This window comes from Salvelinus fontinalis, chromosome 1 (genome assembly GCF_029448725.1).
Source record: "Salvelinus fontinalis isolate EN_2023a chromosome 1, ASM2944872v1, whole genome shotgun sequence".
In the NCBI taxonomy this organism is placed as follows: Eukaryota; Metazoa; Chordata; class Actinopteri; order Salmoniformes; family Salmonidae; genus Salvelinus; species Salvelinus fontinalis.
Window position 1 is genome coordinate 77,193,988 of NC_074665.1, and position 18,622 is coordinate 77,212,609.

General features: G+C 45.2%; 1 protein-coding gene across 6 annotated transcripts in view; it reads right to left on the bottom strand.

Moving 5' to 3' along the window:
- LOC129858529 (BAH and coiled-coil domain-containing protein 1-like) overlaps positions 1–18,622 on the bottom strand; it is a 241,545-nt gene that overhangs the window by 78,829 nt on the left and 144,094 nt on the right. For all 6 annotated transcript variants that reach the window (XM_055930490.1, XM_055928897.1, XM_055932074.1 and 3 more), the window contains exons 4-5: positions 6,155–6,271; positions 106–2,220 (exon numbers count right to left, since the gene is read on the bottom strand). In XM_055930490.1, the coding sequence (XP_055786465.1) occupies positions 106–2,220; positions 6,155–6,271 (2,232 nt within the window). The remainder of the gene's footprint in view (positions 1–105; positions 2,221–6,154; positions 6,272–18,622) is intronic.

Consider the following 18,622-nt stretch of genomic DNA (forward strand, 5'->3'; position numbering starts at 1 on the left):
ACACAATGCAGCTATTGAAAAAGTTGCAAAACCATTAAAAAAACGTTTAGATACTGAAGTTAATAAAAATACAGAGACATACAGATGCATAGATTCAGCACTCACCTTTGACACTGGGCAGAACCCTGCCCTGTCGGCTGTGTCCTGGGTGGGTGTCTGAGGGGTGTTGGGGGGGCTCTCTCTGCCGGGCGACCGCCACAGCTATACCCACAGGGGGCTGTCGGACCTCCCCCTCCCCGTGTGTCTCCCCCGCCTCCCTTCTACCTCTCCCCCCTCCATCCATCCTCTCCCCCTCGCTGGTGGACCCTCTCCTGGGGGGTAGGGGCTGTTTGGGGTGGTCCTGAGGGGTGCTGGATCTGCCCCCCTTCTCGCCCCTCTCGCCCCCCTGCTTCAGGCAGCCCAGCCCCCCGAAGAGACTCCTCTGGGAGAGCAGCAAAGGCTGCTGGGAACTGTAGTTCATCAGGTTCTTCATGGCACTGCTCTCTCCTTCTGGGTGGGGGGAGGAGCGGGAGGAGGGGTGAGGGTGAGAGGGATGAGGAGCTGTCTTACAGTGCTGTTGATCGTGGTGGTTTTGAGTCTTGTTATCTGGGTAGGACTCTGAGTATGGGGAGATCCTCCTCTCGTCCTCTTGGGGACCCCTCGGTATCCCCCAGGGGTGCAGCGTGGAGGGAGTTTGACCCCCGTACCCCATGACAACACCCTCACTCTTCTGATTCCGATTCTGCTTCCCCCCCTCTCTCCCCCTCTCAGTCCCTGATCCATCAGAACCCGACCCGCTTCCATGACTACTGTGCCGCTGGTGCAGTATCCTAGCAACCTTCTGTCCCTCTCTCTGGGCACCTCCACTCCCCCCCAACCCCCCCTTTCCATCAGGAGGACCTGAGTGTGAACAGTCCCGGAAGGGCGGGGTGCTGGCGTAGGGCCCAGTCTTGGGGTGAGCACTCTGGGCTTCCAGAGGCAGGGAGGCCCGGTAGACCTCTAGGACCTCTAGGTTTCCCCTGGTGGAAGAGGCCTCTAGGCTGCAAGAGCGAGGCCCAGACTGGTGGTTAGGGTTATGGGGCTGAGGCTGGGAGTTGGGCTGGGTATTCTGGCTGTGGTGTTGGTTGTAGTTGTGGTTCTGGTTCCAGTCTGGGGGCTTGTCTGCCTTGCAGTAGCCCAGCTGCTGCTGTGGCTGTGGCTGCTGCGTCTGGGACGACGGCTTCCTCTGGCAGCTACTAGACTGAGGACGATCAGGATGAGGATGAAGAGGAGAAGGAAGACTTTCACAAGATCCTCTTCCTCCTCCTCCTCCGCTGTTCTCTGCCCCTTTTTCATCCTTATCTCCTCCTCCTCCTCCTCCTCCAGCACCATGGCAGTCAGGGGACCCCATGTCCACTAAAGGCCCGACTGAGGGGATGTACGTTGGGCCAGAGACTTTTACCTCCTTTCCGTCTTTAGGATGGGTGAGGGTGAGTGGGGTGGGGGCAGGGGGGCAGTAGAACTCAGGGTGATGGTGATGGGGGTGATGAGGGTGGTGCAGCCAGCCCCCTCCCACAGCAGGGCCCATGTGTAGGGGTGGAGGAGGGGGTGGGGGCATGGAGTAAGAAGCCATGGCATTGGGGTTGTGGGGTCCCATCATGGCTGCTCGACGCAGACAGTCTGACGAGGAGGAGGGGAGAGTTTCGCTTATCCTCATCTCCCCGCTCACCCCCCCTTCATTGGAGCATCGCCTCACCCCCCCACTACCACTCCCCTGAGGTCTGCTACCCCCTCCACTCCCACAGCTGTTCAGGGACCCGTCCTTGGACACAGAGTCTCCATTGGATAGTTTACTAAGTTGAGCACAGTTGTGTTTGGAGCCCTGGTTTGCGGGGTCGTCCCTGTATTCCGTGGGCAGGTTGGGGGTTTTGTGTCGGTGGTCCTCCTCACTCAAGTGAGTGGGGAGGGAGTGGGGTTGAGAGAACGGATGAGGCTGATGTTGGTGGTGATGATGATGTCTCTCTTTGCTCTCCTGGTGTCTCTCTTTGCTGCTGGATCTCTCTTTCGACACACTCTTTTCCACCATCCCCAGTTCCTTGGAGCTCTTTTGGAGACCCCCTCCACCTCTTCCTCCCCCAGAGTCTGTTTCTCTGCTGCAGGACCCCAGAGGATGTCCGGGGGCAGTCCTAGACAATGGCAGAAGGCTGTGATTGGTTGAGAGAAGAGGGGACTGGGACGGCAGGCTTCGCAAGTAGAAATGATCTGAAAATAAATGACATGATTTAAATATTATTTATAAGCATTACAAATATATATTTGGAAAATTAAACAATATTTTAAAAAAAGAGGAAAAATCTCTCTCTCTCAATTCAATTCAAAGGGCTTTATTGACATTGGAAACATGTTTACATTGCCAAAGCAAGTGAAATAGACTAACAAAAATTAAGTAAAAAGAACATATTACACTCACAAGTTCCTAAATAATAGAGACATTTCAAATGTTAAAGTACAAAAGGGAAAATAAATAAAACTAAGTAAAGGTTTGTATTCACAATGGTGTTTGTTCTTCACTGGTTGTCCTTTTCTTGTGGCAACATGTCACACATATTGCTGCTGGGATTGCACACTAGATAAGGGATTTTATCCAAATTGAGTTTGTTTTTCGAATTCTTTGTGGATCTATGTAATCTGACGGAACTATGTGTCTCTAATATGGTCATACATTTGGCAGGAGTTTAGGAAGTGCAGCTCAGTTTCCATTTCATTTTGTGGGCAGTGTGCACATAACATTTCTGCCTACGACGACCTCTCTCAATAGCAAGACTTTGCTCACTGAGTCTGTACATAGTCAAAGCTTTCCTTTAAGTTTGGGTCAGTCACAGTGGTCAGGTATTCTGCCACTGTGTACTCTCTGTTTAGGGCCAAAGATCATTCTAGTATGCTCCGATTTTTTGTTAATTCTTTCCAATGTGTCAAGTAATTATCTTTTTGTTTTCTGGTGATTTGGTTGGGTCTGATTGTGTTGCTGTTGCTGTCCTGGGGCTATGTGGGGTCTGTTTGTGTTTGTGACCAGCTTGCTTAGGGGACTTTTCTCCAGGTTCATCTCTCTGTAGGTGATGGCTTTGTTATGGAAGGTTTGGGAATTGCTTCCTTTTAGGTGGTTGTAGAATTTAAGGGCTCAATTATGGATTTTGATAATTAGCGGGTATCAGCCTAATTCTGCTCTGCATGCATTATTTGATGTTTTACATTGTACACAGATACATTTTTTTTCAATTTGGTGTTTGTCCCATTTTGTGAATACTTGATTTGTGAGCAGACCCCAGACCTCGCAATGGGTTCTATAACTGATTCAAGTATTTTTAGCCAGATCCTAATTTGTATGTCAAATGTTATGTTCCTTTTGATGACATAGAATGCCCTTCTTGCCTTGTCGCCTTGTCTCTCAGATCGTTCACAGCTTTGTGGAAGTTACCTGTGGCGCTGATGTTTAGGGCAAGGTATGTATAGTTTGTGTGCTCTAGGGCAATGGTGTCTAGGTGGAATTTGTATTTGTGTTCCTGGCAACTGGACCTTTTTTGCAACACCATAATTTTTGTCTTACTGAGATTTACTGTCAGGAACCAGGTCTGACAGAATCTGTGCAGAAGATCTAGGTGCTGCTGTAGGCCCTCCTTGGTTGGGGACAGAAGCACCAGATCATAGTGAAACCGTAGACATTTGACTCTGTCGTACAGTAATTTGGTAAAAAGTCCATTTGACATTTGCTCAGAACATTGTTTTCACTGAGGAAATGTACAAGTCTGCTGTTTATGATAATGAAGAGGATTTTCCCAAGTTTGCTGTTGACGCATATTCCACGGTAGCTATTGGGATCAAATTTGTCTCCACTTTTATGGCCTGGGGTGATCAGTCCTTGGTCCAAATATTGGGGAAGATGCCAGAGCTAAGGATGATGTTAAAGCATTTAAGTATAGCCAATTGGAATTTGTGGTCTAAATATTTTATAATTTAATTGAGGATACCATCAACACCACAGGCCTTTTTGGGTTGGAGGGTTTGTATTTTGTCCTGCAGTTCATTCAATGTAATTGGAGAATCCAGTGAGTTCTTGTAGTCTTTAATAGTTGATTCTAAGATTTGTATTTGATCATGTATATGTTTTTGCTGACTGTTCTTTGTTATAGAGCCAAAAAGATTGGAGAAGTGGTTTATGCATACATCTCCGTTTTGGATAGATAACTCTTCATGTTGTTGTTAGTTTAGTTTGTTATAATTTTCCCAGAAGTTGCTTTCATGTTTCATTTATTTAACCTTTATTTAACTAGGCAAGTCAGTTAAGAACAAATTCTTATTTACAATGACTGCCTACACCAGCCAAACACGGACGACGCTGGGCCAATTGTGCGCCGCCCTATGGGACTCCCAATCACAGCCGGTTGTGATACAGCCTGGATTCGAACAAGGGTGTCTGTAGTAAGGCCTCTAGCACTGAGAAGCAGTGCCTTAGACCGCTGCACAACTCGGGAGATTCTATTGATTCTTCAATTGTCCCACCCTGATCTGGTTCACCTGTCCTTGTGATTGTCTCCACCCACTCCAGGTGTCGCTTATTCTCCCCAGTGTATTTATCCCTGTGTTTCCTGTCTCTCTGTGCCAGTTCGTCTTGTATGTTAGTCAAGTCAACCAGCGCGTTTTTGCAGTACTCCTTTTGCTATTCTCTTTTTGATAGTCCTCCTGGTTATGACCCCTGCCTGACTGGACTACTTTCCTGCCTGCCTGATCATCCTGCCTGCCCTGACCTTGATTCTGCCTGCCCTGACCTTGATTCTGCCTGCCCTGACCTTGATTCTGCCTGCCCTTTGGTACCTTTTGGACTCTGAACTGGTTATGAACCTTTTGCCTGTCCATGACCATTCTGTTACCTTCCCCTATTGGATTAATAAATATTGTAAGACTCCAACCATCTGCCTCCTGTGTCTGCATCTGGGACTCGCCTTGTGTCATGATATCAATTACATCGAGCTGATTTCTGATGTGCTGTTCCTTCTTTTTCCGTAGTGTATTTCTGTATTATTTTAGTGATTCACCATAGTGAAGGCGTAGACTCATGTTTTCCGGGTCTCTATGTTTTTGGTTGGATAGGTTTCTCAATTTCTTTCTTAGGTTTTTGCATTCTTCATCATGCCATTTGTCCGTGTTAATTTTCTTCGGTCGTCGGCTTTACATTTTTATTTGATAGGGAAGCTGAGAGGTCAAATATACTGTTAAGATTTTCTACTGCCAAGTTTACACCTTCGCTATTACTGTGAAACGTATTACCCCAGAAGTTGTCTAAAAGGGATTTAATTTGTTGTTGCCTCATTGTTTTTGGTAGGTTTCTACACTACGTTCCTTCCATCTATAGCATTTCTTAACATTGTGCAGTTCCTTTGGCTTTGATGCCTCATGGTTGAGTATTGCTCTGTTCAAGTAGAATGTGATTTTGCTGTGATCTGATAGGGGTATCAGTGGTCTGACTGTGAACGCTCTGAGAGACTAGGTTGAGGTCAGTGATGAAGTAATCTACAGTATAATGTATGTACCGAAAGAGTCCCCTCAAAGCCTACCATTGACTACCACACTACTTTCCTTCCATCTATAGCATTTCTTAATATTATCCAGTGTGTATCTCTCTCTCTCTCTCTCTCTCTCTCTCTCTCTCTCTCTCTCTCTCTCTCTCTCTCTCTCTCACACACACACACACGTCTCTCACACACATAACCACTCTCTCTCACACGCACACCTCTCTCTGTCTCTCTCTGTCTCGCTCACACACACACCTCTCTCTGTCTCTCTCTGTCTCGCTCACACACACCTCTCTCTCTCTCTCTTTCTCACCCACACACACACACAACTCTCTCTCGCACTCTCTCACATACACAACCGGTGTGAAATGGCTAGCTAGTTAGCAGGGTGTGCGCTAATATCATTTCAATTGGTGACGTCGCTCGCTCTGAGACCTTGAAGTAGTTGTTTCCCTTGCTGTGGCTTTTGTAGAGCGATGTGTAACAAAGCTTCAAGGGTGACTGTTGTCTCTGTGTGCAGAGGGTCCCTGGTTTGAGCCCAGGTAGGGGCAAGGAGAGGGACGGAAGCTATACTGTTACACATACACACCTCTCTCTCTGACACACCTCTCTCTCTGTCTCACACACACCTTTCTGAGTGTCGTAGAAGCGGTGCTGTCCGTAGAGAACGTTGCTGTTGCTATGGTGATCCAAGGGGCTCATGGGAAGAAAGGGGGAACTCAGACCTCCTGAATACCGGGGATACCCTGAGAGAGAGGGAGGGGGGGGGAGAGAGATATAGGAAGAGCGAGGAGAGAAAGAGAGGGAGAGAGACCAAAAGAAAGTGGGAGAGATAGAGTTAGAGGGTGGAAGTGAGACAGGGGAGGGAGGGGGAGAGAGAGATGTTAAATTAAATGTAATTTTGACATTAGGCCTAAATGCCACTAACATGATTATCCCCATCATTTACAGCAGATACAGCGGTGACAACAACAATACCAGAGTGTAACTGACAAGAGCTGGGTATTTTTCAGGATAGACTTTGCTTATACAAAACAAGTCTGTGTTTTTCTCTTCGGGATGCTCAGCCTATAACCCATTTCTTTGGAACGTCATTAGGGTCTTTGTGTGTCAAAAACAATACACGTCAAGCTTTTCATTTGACAGGTTAAATAACAAAATTCTATTATAGAATGTTGTGTGTGCTGAATTTGCACGTGCAAGCCAAGCTCCACCACTACGATCACTAGTACTGTCAAAGCTCTACAAAAAATAAAAGTCTGCAAACAAGCACACACCTGCCACAAATGATGTGTTTACAATAGCGCGTTGGTAATAAGCCATTATTTGTTTGACTATGGGAAAACGTCTGTGTGAGCATTTGAAATAAGATCAGGATCAAACGCGCAGGATCAAAAATGTAAGCAAATATCTTTGATACATATGTTATTAGCAACTTCTGGGGTAGCTAGCTAGCTTTAGCTTGGTACCTAGCTAGCACCAATCCAACCAGCCTGAAAAAAATGACCAGGAGAAACTGCAGTCATTTTCAATATTCTTAGCAATGATTTAGGAATCCATGTGAGTAAGTATTAGCTAGGTAGCCACTTGTTGTTAAACTTCAGTTCATGAAAATAACTAGCTGTAAATGATGGGGATAATCATGTTACTTAACCCTGTTGCCCAAAGCTAATGTTATAAGCAGCCAACTAGCTTCCTCTGGCTAGTGAGGCTTGACCGGACCGGGTTATGTGTTGTGAAGCTAGCCACAACAAGGATTAGCCACAATAGTGGAATTGCGGTTGGCCTTCAAAATTAAAGTCCCTCTTTGAAAGTGACAGAAGAATACAATTGGTGGAATCATGGCATATTTAGACTAGGTAATGTTAAACAACATTGGAGTGTGTAATGTGGAGCAATTAAATTAGGTATTAGTCTACTTGGTGACACCCAAAGAACACAACTGTGAAGAGTTTACGCAAATATTAGCGTTGTAGCTCTTATCAGGGACTTTGACTGAGGGACATCACCTGCCCAGTCAGCCTATTGTGTGTATTGACATTCATATTGCACTGTACAGCTTTACCTAAGGATTGGGGATCAATGAAATTGGATATTAGTCTACTCAGTACCCAAGTGTTTTTTTCCCAACTTCCTCCTCGTTCTCAGACTCCAAAACATCCACATTGTATTGTTTTTCCTCTGGAAAAGTGTTCAATGGGTTGACTGGTTGTCACGCCCTGACCGTAGAGAGCTTTTTATGTCTCTATTTTGGTCTCCCCAGCCTGGTGGGCCCTGGTGGAAGCCCCACGCACCAGGCTGTCTCTGCGTCTCCTCCCTCCAGCGACGGTCTCCAGTCCGCAGCCTTCCGAGTCGCGCTCCAGTCCAGAGCCTTCCGAGTCGCCCTCCAGTCCGGAGCCTTCCGAGTCGCCCTCCAGTCCGGAGCCTTCCGAGTCGCCCTCCAGTCTGGAGCCTTCTGATTCGCCCTCCAGTCCAGGCCCCGCAACGAGGGTGCCCAGTCCGGGGCCCGCAACGAGGGTGCCCAGTCCGGGGCCCACAACGAGGGCGCTCAGTCCGGGGTCCCCGCTCTAGAGGCGCCACCTAAGTGGGCCAAGCCAGAGGTGGAGCAGGGTCTACGTTCCGCACCAGAGCCGCCACCGCGGAGAAATGCCCACCCAGACCCTCCCCTATAAGTTCAGGTTTTGCGTCCGGAGTCCACACCTTTGGGGGGGGGGTACTGTCACGCCCTGACCGTAGAGAGCTTTTTATGTCTCTATTTTGGTTTGGTCAGGGTGTGATTTGGGTGGGCATTCTATGTTCGTTTCTCTATGTTTTGTATTTCTTTGTTTTGGCCGGGTATGGTTCTCAATCAGGGACAGCTGACTATCGTTATCTCTGATTGGGAACCATACTTAGGTAGCTTTTTCCCACCTATGTTTTGTGGGTAGTTATTTTCTGTTTAATGTTTTCTGCACCTGACAGGACTGTTTCGGTTTCGTTTATTCTCTTTGTTATTTTGTTATAGTGTTCAGTTTAAATAAAAAGCATGAACACTTACCACGCTGTGCTTTGGTCCAATTATTCATCATCCGACGACAACACCCGTTACACTGGTACAAAAAAAATGTGCCTCAAATCAGTGGTTTCAGATTCCCGCAGTAAGAGCTGTTCTCTGGGTATACAGTGCCTTGCAAAAGTATTCATCCCCTTTGGCATTTTTCCTATTTTGTTGAATTACAACCTGTAATTTAAATAGATTTTTACTTAGATTTAATGTAATGGACATACACAAAATAGTTTGAATTGGTGAAATTAAATGTAAAAAATAACTTGTTTCAAAAAATTCAAAAATATTCAAAACGGAAAAGTGGTGCGTGCAAATGTATTCACCCTTTGCTATGAATCAAATCAAATCTAAGTTTATTTGACACGTGCGCCGAATACAACAGGTGTAGACCTTACAGTGAAATACTTACTTACAGGCTCTGACCAATAGCGCAAAAAGGGTATTAGGTGAAACAATAGTTAAGTAAAGAAATAAAACAATAGTAAAAAGACAGGCTATATACAGTAGCGAGGCTATAAAAATAGTGAGGCTACATACAGACACCGGTTAGTCAGGCTGATTGAGGTAGATGTACATGTAGATATGGTTAACGTGACTATGAGTATACGTATGATAAACAGAGAGAAGCAGTAGCGTAAAAGCGTAAAAGAGGGGTTGGCGGGTGGTGGGTGGCGGGACACAGTGCAGATAACCCAGTTAGCCAATGTGCGGGAGCACTGGTTGGTCGGCCCAATTGAGGTAGTATGTACATGAATGTATAGTTAAAGTGACTATGCATATATGATAAACAGAGAGTAGCAGCAGCGTAAAAGAGGGGTTGTTGGGGGGGGGGGGGGGGGGGGCACACAATGCAAATAGTCCGGGTAGCCATTTGATTACATGTTCAGGAGTCATATGGCTTGGGGGTAAAAATTGTTTGAGAAGCCTTTTTGTCCTAGACTTGGCACTCCGGTACCGCTTGCCATGCGGTAGTAGAGAGAACAGTCTATGACTGGGGTGGCTGAGGTCTTTGGTCTTTTTTAGGGCCTTCCTCTGACACCACCTGGGTTAGAGGTCCTGAATGGCAGGCAGCTTAGTCCCAGTGATGTAGTGGGCCGTACGCACTACCCTCTGTAGTGCCTTGCGGTCAGAGGCCGAGCAATTGCCGTACCAGGCAGTGATGCAACCAGTCAGGATGCTCTCGATGTTGCAGCTGTAGAACCTTTTGAGGATCTCAGGACTCATGTCAAATCTTTTTAGTTTCCTGAGGGGGAATAGGCTTTGTCGTGCCCTCTTCACGACTGTCTCGGTGTGTTTGGACCATTCTAGTTTGTTGTTGATGTGGAGACCAAGGAACTTGAAGCTCTCAACCTGCTCCACTACAGCCCCGTCGATGAGAATGGAGGCGTGCTCGGTCCTCCTTTTCCTGTAGTCCACAATCATCTCCTTAGTCACGTTGAGGGATAGGTTGTTATTCTGGCACCACCCGGCCAGGTCTCTGACCTTCTCCCTATAAACTGTCTCGTCGTTGTTGGTGTTCAGGCCTACCACTGTTGTGTCGTCTGCAAACTTAATGATGGTGTTGGAGTCGTACCTGGCCATGCAGTCATGGGTGAACAGGGAGTACAGGAGGGGACTGAGCACGCACCCTTGGGGGGCTCCAGTGTTGAGGATCAGCGTGGCAGATGTGTTTCTAACTACCCTCACCACCTGGGGGCGGCCCGTCAGGAAGTCCAGGATCCAGTTGCAGAGGGATGTGTTTAGTTCCAGGATCCTGAGCTTAGTGATGAGCTTTGAGGGTACTATGGTGCTGAATCAATGAATATCATTCTCACATAAGTGTTCATTTTGTCCAGGTGGGAAAGGACTATTGTGTGGAGTGCAATAGAGATTGCATCATCTGTGGATCTGTTTGGGCGGTATGCAAATTGGAGTGGGTCTAGGGTTTCTGGGGTAATGGTGTTGATGTAAGCCATTACCAACCTTTCAAAGCACTTCATGGCTACGGACATGAGTGGTACGGGTCTGTAGTCATTTAGGCAGGTTGCCTTTGTGTTCTTGGGCACAGAGATTATGGTGGTCTGCTTGAAACATGTTGGTATTACAGACTCAATCAGGGACATGTTGAAAATGTCAGTGAAGACACAAGTTGAAAATGTCAGTGAAGACATACCTTTAAACAGGTATGTTGACCTGTTTAAAGGTCTTACTCACGTCGGCTACGGAGAGCGTGATCACACAGTTGTCCGGAACAGCTGATGCTCTCATGTATGCCTCAGTGTTGCTTGCCTCGAAGCGAGCATAGAAGTAGGCTAGTGGTTTCTTGTGCAAGTCTGGTAGGCTTGTGTAACTGGGCAACTCGCGGCTGTGCTTCCCTTTGTAGTCTGTAATAGTTTGCAAGCCCTGCCACATAAGAGGAGCATCGGAGCCGCTGTAGTATGATTCAATCTTAGCCCTGTATTGACGCTTTGCCTGTTTGATGGTTCATCGCAGGGCATAGCAGGATTTCTTGTAAGTTTCCAGGTTAGAGTCTCGCACCTTGAAAGCGGCAGCTCTACCCTTTAGCTCAGTGCAAATGTTGCCTGTAATCCATGGCTTTTGGTTGGGGTATGTACATACAGTCACTGTGGGGACGACGTCCTCAATGCACTTATTGATAAAGCTAGTGACTGATGTTGTGTACTCCTCAATGCCATCGGAAGAATCCCGGAACATGTTGCAGTCTGTGATAGCAAAACAATCCTGTAGTCCAGTTCCGAAGCCCCTAAATAAGATCTGTGACAACCAACCACCTCCCGAAGTCACATAATTAATTAAATAAAGTCCACCTGTGTGCAATCTAAGTGTCACATGATCTGTCACATGATCTCAGTATATATACACCTGTTCTGAAAGGCCCCAGAGTCTGCAACACCACTAAGCAAGGGGCACCACCAAGCAAGCAGCACCATGAAGACCAAGGAGCTCTTCAAACAGGTCAGGGCAAAGTTGTGGAGAAGTACAGATCAGAGTAGGGTTATAAAAAAATATCAAAAACTTTGAACAGCCCACGGAGCACCATTAAATCTAATTTTTTAATGGAAAGAATATGACATCACAACAAACCTGCCAAGAGAGGGCCGCCCACCAAAACTCACAGACCAGGCAAGGAGGGCATTAATCAGAGAGGCAACAAAGTGACCAAAGATAACCCTGAAGGAGCTGCAAAGCTCCATGTTTTGGCCTGGTATGGTTCTCAATCAGGGACAGCTGTCTATCGTTGTCTCTGATTGGAAATCATACTTAGGCAGCCTTTTTTCCTTTGGTATTTGTGGGTAGTTGTCTTTGTTAGTGGCATGATAGCCGAAGTAAGCTTCACGGTCGTTTCCTTATTCTTTGTTTTGTTGGCGACATTTACAAATAAAATTAAATGTACGCTCACCATGCTGCCCCTTGGTCCGGTCATTGCCACGACGACAGTGATCGTGACAGAACTACCCACCACAAGCGGACCAAACAGCATGGTAAGGAGGGGCAGACAGAGTGGACCTGGGAGGAAATGATGTCAGGACACGAGAGCCTGCCGTGGAAGCAGGCAGATGCAGCGAGGAAGGTGGAACAGAGAGAAAAGGGGACCAGCGTTACACAGGGTCACGGATGGCAAGGAAGACCGGGAGGCCACTTCCCCCCAAAAAATTTGGGGGGCACACGGGTAGATTGGCGGAACTAACTCCCCGTGCTCACGGTAGGGAGCGTGGTACTGGTCAGGCACTGTGTTTTGCAGTGAAGCGCACGGTGTCTCCAGTGCGTGTTCACAGCCCGGTGCGCTATATTCCAGCTCCCCGCATCGGCCGGGCTAGAGTGGGCATCCAACCAGGACGGATTGTGCCAGCACAGCACTCCTGGTCTCCGGTGCGCCTCTTCGGCCCAGTGCATCCTGTGCCTGCGCTCCGCACGTGTTGGGCCAAAGTGGGTATCCAGCCAGGACAAGTGGTGCTTGCTCTGCGCTCTAAACTTCCAGTACTCTGCTCTGCGCTCTAGACCTTGTTAGTGGCATGATAGCTGAAGTAAGCTTCACGGTCGTTTCCTTATTCTTTGTTTTGTTGGCGACATTTATAAATAAAAAGAAATGTACCATGCTGCACCTTGGTCCGGTCATTTCCACCACGACAGCGATCGTGACAATAGACCACATAAGCCGTACACTCGACATAGCTAGGCTTTACGGAAGAGTGTCCAGAAAAAAGCCATTGCTTAAAGAAACAAATAAGTAAACACATTTGGTGTTCGCCAAAAGGCATGTGAGACTCCCCAAACATATGGAAGATGTTACTCTGGTCAGAAGAGACTAAAATTGTGCGTTTTGGCCATCAAGGAAAACACTATTTCTGGCACACACCCAACACCTCTCATCACCCCGAGAACACCATTCCACAATGAAGCATGGTGGTGGCAGCATCATGCTGTGGGGATGTTTTTCATCGGCAGGGCCTGGGAAACTGGTCAGAATTGAAGAAATGAGAGATGGAGCTAAATATAGGGAAATTCTTGAGGGAAACCTGTTTCAGTCTTCCAGAGATTTGAGACACTGGGACAGAGGTTCACCTTCCTTCAGGACAATGACCCTAAGCATACTGCTAAAGCAACACTCAAATGGTTTAAGGGGAAACATCTAAGTGTCTTGGAATGGCCTAGTCAAAGCCCAAACCTCAATCCAATTAAGAATCCGTGGTATGACTTAAAGATTGCTGTACACCAGGGGAACCCATCCAACTTGAAGGAGCTGGAGCAGTTTTGCCTTGAAGAATGGGCAAAAATCCCAGTGGCTAGATGTGCCAAGCTTATAGAGACATACCCCAAGAGACTTGCAGCTGTAATTGCTGCAAAAGGTGGCTCTACAAAGTATTGACTTGGGGGGGGGGGGGGGGGGGGGGATAGTTATGCACGCTCCAGTTCCCAGTGTTTTTGTGATATTTCTTGTTTGTTTCACAATAAAAAATATTTTGCACCTTCAAAGTGGTAGACATGTTGTGTAAATCAAATGATACAACCCCCCCAAAATCTATTTTAATTCCAGGTTGTAAGGCAACAAAATAGGAAAAATGCCAAGGGGGTGAATACTTTCACAAGCCACTGTAACTGAGTAGACTGATACCCCATGTCATTGATCCACAATCCATAGGTAAGGCTGTAGAGTGAAATAAGTATGCCCCCAATACAATTCTAAAGAATAATACATCCAGTGTGATATCAACAGATTTTGTCAAATTAACAAATTATTATATTTTATGGAATTAATATAACAACATTCCAACCTCGTTTAGCATGATTCGTTAAATTATGGCATAATTCCACTATTTGTATTCATTTGCTTTACTGTCAATAACAGACTTTTATTTTGCAGGCGAACTGTAAATTCCCCTATTGTGGCTAATCATTATTGTCGCTAATCCTTATTATGGCTAGCTTCACATAGGTGGGTCCGACTACCATTAATCAAATAAGAACTGTCTTATAAATTAAGGGTATTTTAGATGATGGCACCTACAGTTGAAGTCGGAAGTTTACATACACTTAGGTTGGAATCATTAAAACTCGTTTTTCAACCATTCCACAAATTTCTTGTTAACAAACTATAGTCTTGGCAAGTCGGTTAGGACATCTACTTTGTGCATGACACAAGTCATTTTTCCAACAATTGTTTCCAGACAGATTATTTCACTTATAATTCACTGTATCACAATTCCAGTGGGTCAGAAGTTTACATACACTAAGTTGACTGTGCCTTTAAACAGCTTGGAAAATTCCAGAAAATGTCATGGCTTTAGAAGCTTCTGATAGGCTAATTGACATAATTTGAGTCAAATGGAGGTGTTCCTGTGGATGTATTTCAAGGCCTACCTTCAAACTCAGTGCCTCTTTGCTTGACGTCATGGGAAATTCAAAAGAAATCAGCCAAGACCTCAGAAAGAAATTGTAGACCTCCACAAGTCTGGTTCATCCTTGGGAGCAATTTCCAAATGCCTGAAGGTACCACGTTCATCTGTGCAAACAATAGTACGCAAGTATAAACACCATGGGACCACGCCGCCATCATACCGCTTAGGAAGGAAACGCGTTCTGTCTCCTAGAGATGAACGTACTTTGGTGCGAAACGTGAAAATCAATCCCAGAACAACAGCAGAGGACCTTGTGAAGATGCTGGAGGAAACAGGTACAAAAGTATCTATATCCACAGTAAAACGAGTCCTATATCGACATAACCTGAAAGGCCACTCAGCAAGGAAGAAACCACTGCTCCGAAACCGCCATAAAAAAGCCAGACTACGGTTTGCAACTGCACATGGGGACAAAGATCGTATTTTCTGGAGAAATTTACTCTGGTCTGATGAAACAAAAATAGAACTGTAAGGCCATAATGACCATCGTTATTTTTGGAGGAAAAAGGGGGAGGCTTGCAATCCCAACCGTGAAGCACAGGGGTGGCAGCATCATGTTATAGGGGTGCTTTGCTGCAGGAGGGACTGGTGCAGTTCACAAAATAGATGGCATCATGAGGGAGGAAAATTATGTGGATTTATTGAAGCAACATCTCAAGACATCAGTCAGGAAGTTAAAGCTTGGTCGCAAATGGGTCTTCCAAATGGACAAGCATACCAAGCATACCAAGCAACCGTGAAGTTAACCGTCAAGCAAATTTATGGCAAAATGGCTTAACCTGTTGGGGATGGGGGCGCTGTTTAGACTATTTATGCTAATGTGGCTAATTTTTTAAACGGCTTCCCACAAAATCCTTGATCGTACAATATGCATATTATTATTATTATTGGATAGAAAACAGTCTATAGTTTCTATAGGAGTTGAAATTTTGTCTCTAAGTGGAACAGAGCCCATTCTACAGCAATTTCCCTGACATGGAGTCAGATTTGAGAAACGTTGGCCACTTTTCTGAAGTCATTTAAAAGGGCTCTGTCGTTGCTATGACTATACGGACACTTCTTACGTCTTCCCCTGGATGCCTTTACGTGATGACGATTCCAACGGGCTCGATTGCTCGTTCACAGGCCCTACAAATGAAAAAAACCTTTAGCTAGCAAGTCTTTTCTTGCTGCGTAACGCGCGTGGAAGACACCGACCCTCTCCTGTTCCAAGCGTTAGTTTAGCCTGTTATATTTCTCCGGTCATCTTTTCACTCGTTATAGGAGTTACAAACATCACAAAGTAGTTAATTTAAAGCGTTTTATAGCAATTTATATCCGTTTAGTGCGATTTTGGGACATTTATTTTTGCAACGATGTGAAAAGTTGGGTGCGCTTTTCAGTTCATCCCGAACGTAGTTGACATTTCCACATGGCAAGAGGACAGCTTTCCACCAAAAGACGATTTCTCCCAAGAAAGGATCCTTTGCCCAAGATACTGATGGAAGAACAGCTCAAGGTAGGACATTTTTATTATGATAAATCGTGTTTCTGTCGAAACATTTTAGTGGCTTAGGACGCCATGTTTTTTGACGTAGCTTCGCTTGGCGCAAACTGTATTGAAAAGTAAGGATAAATTAAAAAATGTAATAACGCAATTGTATTAAGAATTAAATTGTCTATCAATCCCTGTCCACCCTATATTTTTTAGTCACGTTTATGAGTATTTATGTATAAGAGTAGATCACTGTCTAAGTGGCGCAAGGACGTTTTCTTTACCAGCTTGTCTACATTTCACATTGTCTAACCATGATTTTGGTGGCTAAATATAAACATTTTCGATCAAACTGTATATGCATGTTGTAATGTGATGTTACAGGAGTGTCATCGGAAGAATTCTGAGAAGGTTAGTGAAAAAATTAATATCTTTTGGCGATGTTGACTTTTATCGCTCACTTTGGCTAGAATCAATGCTGGGCTGCTAATTGCTATGTGCTAAGCTAATATAACGATTTATTGTGTTTTCGCTGTAAGACACTTAGAAAATCTGAAATATTGTCTGTATTCACAGGATCTGTGTCTTTCGATTCGTGTATGCTGTGTATTTTTACGAAATGTTTGATGATTAGTAGTTAGGTAAACACGTTGCTCATTGTAATTATTCTAGTCCATTTGTGATGGTGGGTGCAATTGTAAACTATGAAGTCTACCTGAAATATGCACTTTTTTCTAACAAAACCTATCCCATACCATAAATATGTTATCAGACTGTCATCTAATGAGTTTTTTTGTTGGTTAGGGGCTATAAATATCTTAGTTTAGCCGAATTGGTGATGGCTACTGGTGTTGGTGGACAAATAAAAGATGGTGGAATATGCTAATGTGTTTTTAGGTAATAGATGTACATCTTTACATATTGTGTCTTCCCTGTAAAACATTTTAAAAATCGGAAATGTTGACTGGATTCATAAGATCTGTGTCTTTCATTAGCTGTATTGGACTTTAATGTGTGAAAGTTAAATATTTTAAAAAAATATTTTTTTTGAATTTCGCGGCACTGGTTTTTCAGTGGGGGGGGGGGGGGTGTGCCGCTAGCGCCACGCTGATCCTAGACAGGTTAAGGACAACAAAGTCAAGGTATTGGAGTGGCCATCACAAAACCCTGACCTCAACCCTATAGAAAATTTGTGGGCAGAACTGAAAAATTGTGTGTGAGCAAGGAGGCCTACAAACCTGACTCGGTTACACCAGCTCTGTCAGAAAGAATGGGCCAAAATTCACCCAACTTATTATGGGAAGCTTGTGGAAGGCTACCCAAAATGTTTGACCCAAGTTAAACAATTTAAAGGCAATGCTACCAAATACTAATTGAGTGTATGTAAACTTCTGACCCACTGGGAATGTGATGAAAGAAATTAAAGCTGAAATAAATCATTCTCTCTACTATTATTCTGACATTTCCCATTCTTAAAATAAAGTGGTGATCCTAACTAACCTAAAACAGGGAATTCTTACTGGGATTAAATGTCAGGAATTGTGGAAAACTGAGTTTAAATGTATTTGGCTAAGGTGTATGCAAACTTCCGACTTCAACTGTAGCTAGATAGTTATCTGGCTAACTATAGCTACTGAAACAGATTATGTCGTTTTGCTATGTTTTTGGGAAAGAACATTGTTTGCATCCATCAGCTAGCTAGCTTTTTTTATGACCAGCACTGTCCAGAGCTTGGGGAAGTGTGTCTGTGCTCGTGCGACAGCGGTAGGTGCGTGAGACAACTTTACCAGCATCATAGCATACGGTGAATCGTTGTAACATTTGAAATATGAGTGACAATGTACTCAATGTGTAATAACTACGTAAAAAATATACGAACGTGTTAAATGACTATGTGACGTGCAGTCTTATTCAGGTTCTGCTTGGTCAACAAGCTTATTTGACGTGTATCTTTTTTGACTCGCAAAGATCCAAATGGCGTTCCATACATTTCAACCCATCCTTTTCACACACACACACAGTTCTTTCCAGGGGGTCAGCGGGAGGTAAATGACCGGTCCACTAAACTCCTTGCCTCCAAGGACATTGAACTGTATCCTGGGATAGCGGAGGCCTCAGCAGGGGGTGGGGGATATTTATGTGTAAACCAAACATTTCTGTCACCATGCAGCAGACACAACACACAAACCAGACATACACACACAAACATGTACACCTACTGTACATACGCACAAACACACATGGTGTGTATATATATATGTGTGTGTGTGTGTGTGTGTGTGTGCGTGCGTGTGTATATATGTGCCCTCTCACAGTTGGTTTCCCAGCTGGTTAATTGGCAACAGTTAAAAGTTTAATGGTGGTGGCCAAAGTAAACAGCACTCCATAAAACTCATCCTCCACATTCCTCAGATGCACAAAACCACCAACATGCTGGTCCCACTCAGTGTGTGTGTGTGTTTTAACAACCATTGAATCTAAATGGCAACAATTACCCAAAAGGCTCCATCAGCCATCTAGAGGCAATCACAAACTAATGGTGATAAACAGAGAGGAGAGAGAGAGAGACCAAAGCCATCGCCTACAGAGAGATGAACCTGGAGAAGAGTCCCCCCAGCAAGCTGGTCCTGGGGCTCTGTGGGGTCTGTTTGTGTTTGTGAACATAGCCCCAGAACAGCAA